The sequence below is a fragment of the Ranitomeya imitator genome, chromosome 10 (assembly GCF_032444005.1).
Source record: "Ranitomeya imitator isolate aRanImi1 chromosome 10, aRanImi1.pri, whole genome shotgun sequence".
In the NCBI taxonomy this organism is placed as follows: Eukaryota; Metazoa; Chordata; class Amphibia; order Anura; family Dendrobatidae; genus Ranitomeya; species Ranitomeya imitator.
The window spans coordinates 121,028,653-121,034,652 of record NC_091291.1 but is presented as its reverse complement, the minus strand read 5'-3'; the positions used below and the strand labels follow the sequence as shown (position 1 = coordinate 121,034,652).

Below are 6,000 nucleotides of genomic sequence, written 5' to 3'. Positions count from 1 at the left end.
GTTCTATACAGTCCATATATATATATATATATATATATATATATATATATATATATATATATATATATATATATATATCCTAAAGTACAATTTATCATCACTTTACTTCATAAATGTTTAATATAAAAAAAAAAAGCGGGAAGCGTTCCCGTGGCTGCTACTGCGCACGCGCGCTAACTAGCGAAGCCGAGCAGGCACAGTTTACCACGGCGCGCGCAGGCGCGGAGGAAACCAGGATGTGCGTTGCTGCTCACGCGCGGCACCTAGTGGAGACGTGCGGACAAGGCAGCAGTTCGTACGTAAGGTTACGTTGCGTTCCAGAGACGTCACGTCAGACACCAGGAAGTGACCTCGGTGCTCACGCTGCGCCGCGCAGAACTTTGGGGTAAATTGTTTTCCCTTCACGTCTCCTGTGTTTATAACGCTCATAGGTCACCGTTTGCTGCAGGACCCGTTACCGGAGGGGGAAGTGCGGTGGTTGCCATGGAGATATCACTCAGTTTGGTTCCTTAATCATTATTCCTGGGAAGTTATCATTGGGGCCTAGAAAATCTCCCCAAATATGGAGGCAGAGGGGGCCGGTGAAGGGGCCACCTAAACCTTAACCCCTTCCTGCTGTGACCAATTTCTGTTTTTGTCTTTTCCTCCCTCCTTCCAGCAGCCAAACTTCATGGTTCCCCGGATCTGCCCGGACCAGGACTCGTTTTTTTTCCTTTTTTTCGGGGTCGGTTGTAGTTTGTATGACGCCGTTTATTTTACTATACAAAGTAAGGACACGTTCAGTATTTGGTCAGTATTTTACCTCAGTATTTATAAGACAAAACCAGGAGTGGGTGATAAATACAGAAGTGGTGACGTGTTTCTATTATACTTTTCCTCTGATTGTTCCTCTCCTGGTTTTGGTTTATAAATATTGAGGTCAAATACTGGCCGAATACTGATAATGTGACCGTGGCCTTACCTGGAAATCCGATCCTCCCGGTCGGTGCGATTACGGCGACACCAAACTTTTACGGGTTTTATGTTTATTCTCGTGTTCTAGTTTTGTCTATTCTGATCTCTGTAACACGAATTAATTTGTCTCCTATTTTCCCCAGATCCATAACGGTTGTATTTTTCCATTCATAGAGCTGCATTTTGTTCTAGGAGTTAAACAATTTCATGCAGCAACACTGATATTTTTTTTATATAATTTTTCTTAAATAGGGAGTTAGGTGATTTAGTAAAGCAAATCAAGAATTTTTTTTTTTAATGAATTTTATTTTATTTTTACTTTACACTGTATTCTTTTTTTTTTTTTTTTTTTTTGTCCCTGGGATTTTTTGGTGGATCTTTATTGCAGTTTGCGCTTTGTGCAGGCCCCTTACTTCCATGACATTCCACGAGGACTCATGCATGGGGACTTGAGCTGACACCTCACTGTGATCACAGCATCTGCATGTATCAGCATCTATGATACTGTCGGCATGTGCTCTGTGTGGAGCAGACTCCGCACAATACACCCGCTCCCAGGGCTGTGGAGTCGGAGTCCATTTTGGTGAAGTCGGTATAAAATGGACCATCTCGGACTCCAAAAATATATAATACATTGGCTTCAGTAGTTTACTGCTACTGAAAAGTAGTTCACTGAGCTGGAAATTGTTTAATAAGAATTTGGAAAAGTTCTGAAATGTCCTATTGATGTCTGTTCTTTTCCTGATCTAAGGATCTGGGCTTTTGGTTGAAATAAGTCTGTGCTGCACTTTATCTACATGATCAGTAGTGACCAGTGCTGTGGGGTCGTAGTGGAGATGAATCTGTTCTGCACTTTATGTACATGATCAGTAGTGACCAGTGCTGTGGAGTCGTAGATGAGATGAATCTGTGCTGCACTTTATGTACATGATCAGTAGTGACCAGTGCTGTGGAGTCGTAGATGAGATGAATCTGTGCTGCACTTTATGTACATGCTCAGTAGTGACCAGTGCTCTGGGGTCATAGTGGAGATGAATCTGTGCTGCACTTTATGTACATGATCAGTAGTGACCAGTGCTCTGGGGTCGTAGTGGAGATGAATCTGTGCTGCACTTTATGTACGTGCTCAGTAGTGACCAGAGCTGTGGGGTCATAGTGGAGATGAATCTGTGCTGCACGTTATGTACATGATCAGTAGTGACCAATGCTCTGGAGTCATAGTGGAGATGAATCTGTGCTGCACTTTATGTACATGATCAGTAGTGACTAGTGCTGTGGGTCGTAGTGGAGATGACTCTGTGTTGCACTTTATGTACATGATCAGTAGTGACCAGTGCTGTGGGGTCATAGTGGAGATGAATCTGTGCTGCACTTTATGTACATGCTCAGTAGTGACCAGTGCTGTGGGGTCATAGTGGAGATGAATCTGTGCTGCACTTTATGTACATGATCAGTAGTGACCAGTGCTGTGGGGTCATAGTGGAGATGAATCTGTGCTGCACATTATGTACATGATCAGTAGTGACTAGTGCTGTGGGTTCGTAGTGGAGATGACTCTGTGTTGCACTTTATGTACGTGCTCAGTAGTGACCAGAGCTGTGGGGTCATAGTGGAGATGAATCTGTGCTGCACATTATGTACATGATCAGTAGTGACCAGTGCTCTGGGGTCATAGATGAGATGAATCAGTGCTGCACTTTATGTACATGCTCAGTAGTGACCAGTGCTGTGGAGTCGGTGATGAGATGAATCTGTGCTGCACTTTATGTACATGCTCAGTAGTGACCAGTGCTCTGGGGTCGTAGTGGAGATGAATCTGTGCTGCACATTATGTACATGATCAGTAGTGACCAGTGCTCTGGAGTCATAGATGAGATGAATCTGTGCTGCACTTTATGTACATGATCAGTAGTGACCAGTGCTGTGGGTCATAGTGGAGATGAATCTGTGCTGCACTTCATGTACATGATCAGTAGTGACCAGTGCTCTGGAGTCATAGATGAGATGAATCAGTGCTGCACTTCATGTACATGATCAGTAGTGACCAGTGCTCTGGAGTCATAGATGAGATGAATCTGTGCTGCACTTTATGTACATGATCAGTAGTGACTAGTGCTGTGGGGTCGTAGTGGAGATGACTCTGTGTTGCACTTTATGTACATGATCAGTAGTGACCAGTGCTGTGGGGTCATAGTGGAGATGAATCTGTGCTGCACTTTATGTACATGATCAGTAGTGACCAGTGCTCTGGGGTCATAGATAAGATGAATCAGTGCTGCACTTTATGTACATGCTCAGTAGTGACCAGTGCTCTGGAGTCATAGATGAGATGAATCTGTGCTGCACTTTATGTACATGCTCAGTAGTGACCAGTGCTCTGGGGTCGTAGTGGAGATGAATCTGTGCTGCATTTTATGTACATGATCAGTAGTGACCAGTGCTCTGGGGTCGTAGTGGAGATGAATCTGTGCTGCACTTTATGTACATGCTCAGTAGTGACCAGTGCTCTGGGGTCGTAGTGGAGATGAATCTGTGCTGCATTTTATGTACATGATCAGTAGTGACCAGTGCTCTGGGGTCGTAGTGGAGATGAATCTGTGCTGCACTTTATGTACGTGCTCAGTAGTGACCAGAGCTGTGGGGTCATAGTGGAGATGAATCTGTGCTGCACATTATGTACATGATCAGTAGTGACCAGTGCTCTGGAGTCATAGTGGAGATGAATCTGTGCTGCACTTTATGTACATGATCAGTAGTGACCAGTGCTGTGGGGTCATAGTGGAGATGAATCTGTGCTGCACTTTATGTACATGGTCAGTAGTGACCAGTGCTGTGGAGTCGTAGATGAGATGAATCTGTGCTGCACTTTATGTACATGATCAGTAGTGACTAGTGCTGTGGGTCGTAGTGGAGATGAATCTGTGCTGCACTTTATGTACATGGTCAGTAGTGACCAGTGCTCTGGGGTCATAGATGAGATGAATCTGTGCTGCACTTTATGTACATGATCAGTAGTGACCAGTGCTCTGGGGTCATAGATGAGATGAATCTGTGCTGCACTTTATGCACATGATCAGTAGTGACCAGAGCTGTGGGGTCATAGTGGAGATGAATCTGTGCTGCACATTATGTACATGATCAGTAGTGACCAGTGCTCTGGGGTCATAGATGAGATGAATCTGTGCTGCACTTTATGTACATGATCAGTAGTGACCAGTGCTCTGGGGTCATAGATGAGATGAATCTGTGCTGCACTTTATGTACATGCTCAGTAGTGACCAGTGCTGTTTAGTTGAGAGACAGGGAAATTGAGAAGTCGGAGGTTTGGCTTACCGACCCCACAGCCCTGCCTGCCTGCTCCATCTTGTAATAGTATGTCATGGAGTGGAAAGGGGATCTATGTATAAGATGTTTGGCTCATTCCACCACCTAAGCCAGTCCCTGCATCAGACATGATAAAGAATGGGGCTGGCTTAACTAGTAATCCAAATGGCTTAACTAGTTATCACATCAGTGGTCATTTGCCGACACAGAAACCAAGGATGGAAGCTACTGTGTTAAGACCGACATAGAAATGGAGCTACCATTAAAGATGTGCTGAAATTGGGACAATGGGACAGATTAGAATGGCAGAGTAGATTGGGGAGTGCATTTGTTAAACACTTCAAACGCAATGTGATATATTTTTGTGCCGCATTTTGCCCCTTTAAATCCCTTGTTGTAAACATATTAAAATAAAGTTTCCTTTCTTAGGTTGACCCACCAAATGGGGGATGAAAAAGACACCTGGAAAGTGAAAACGCTGGATGAAATTTTAAATGAAAAGAAAAGGAGAAAGGAACAAGAAGAAAAAACGGAGTATAAACATACAAAAAATGTAAGACGCCAGAAAAATGATTGATGTTGAATGTTGGGAGAGGGGGGGGGGGCTGCTTTCTTTCAACATGAGCTGTCTTTCGAGGCTGATCAACCACTGCCATAACTGTCTGACGGCTGCTTACACCCCATTGAACGCATACGCACTCCTCCCACAGCTTCCGTGTTTCTGAGTTTTTCGAGGGGAAGAGTCGTTGCTCAAACAAGCGCTGTCGGATCTTTTCTGGGAAAATATTACTTAGGCTATGTGCACACGTCCGGAATTGCTGCGGAAATTTCCACGGCAATTCCGCAACTGTGCCGTGGGTAAAACGCATGCGGAATTGGCATGCGTTTTCCCGCTAAACACTAGCGTTTTACAAGCGTAACTAGCTTGCAGAATGCTAGCGTTTTCCAAACGATCTGTAGCGTCGCTTGGAAAACTGATTGACAGGTTGGTCACACTTGTCAAACATAGTGTTTGATAAGTGTGACCAACTTTTTACTATTGATGCTGCCTATGCAGCATCAATAGTAAAAAGATCTAATGTTAAAAATAATAAAAAATAATAAATCGTGATATTCTCACCTTCCGGCGTCCCCGGCAATCTTCCCGCTCCTTGCGATGCTTTCGTTCCCAGTAATGCCTCGCAGCAATGACCCCTGATGACGTAGCGGTCTCGTGAGACCGCAGGTCATCACAGGTTATTGCCGCAAAGCATCACTAGGAGCGGAAGCATTGCGAGGAGCGGGAAGATTGTTGGGGACGCTGGAAGGTGAGAATATCACGATTTATTACGGTATATACTCGAGTATAAGCCGAAATTTTCAGCCTGTTTTTTGGGCTGAAAGTCCCCCTCGGCTTACACTCGAGTCATACCCAGAGGTCGGCAGGGGAGCGGGGGCTGTCTAATTATACTCCCCTGCTCCTCGCGCGGTCCCTGCAGGTCCCTGGCGCCGGCAGCTTGTTCCTGTACTGAGCGGTCACATGTACCGCTCTTTACAGTAATGAATATGCGGCTCCACCTCCCATAGAGGTGGAGCCTCATATTCATTACTGTAATGAGCGGTACATGTGACTGCTCAGTACAGGATGAAGATGCGGCGTCGGGGAAGCAGGGACTGCACAGCGCCAGGAGCAGGTGAGTATAACTGGGAGGAGAGGGGAGCGCTGCGCAATATTCACCTGCT

At 45.1% G+C, this 6,000-nt stretch overlaps 1 protein-coding gene across 4 annotated transcripts in view; it reads left to right on the top strand.

The window, feature by feature from the left end:
* The first annotated feature begins 309 nt into the window (after positions 1–309).
* The window catches only part of LOC138651386 (cyclin-dependent kinase 11B-like), a 51,394-nt gene continuing 45,703 nt past the window's right edge, over positions 310–6,000 (top strand). For 2 of the 4 annotated variants that reach the window (XM_069741558.1, XM_069741556.1), the window contains exons 1-2: positions 375–499; positions 4,708–4,831. In XM_069741558.1, coding sequence (XP_069597659.1) covers positions 4,721–4,831 — 111 coding nt within the window. In that variant the 5' untranslated portion in view covers positions 375–499; positions 4,708–4,720. Of the gene's footprint in view, positions 500–4,707; positions 4,832–6,000 lie in introns of all 4 variants that reach the window. The other 2 variants (XM_069741557.1, XM_069741559.1) reach the window with 2 other exon arrangements.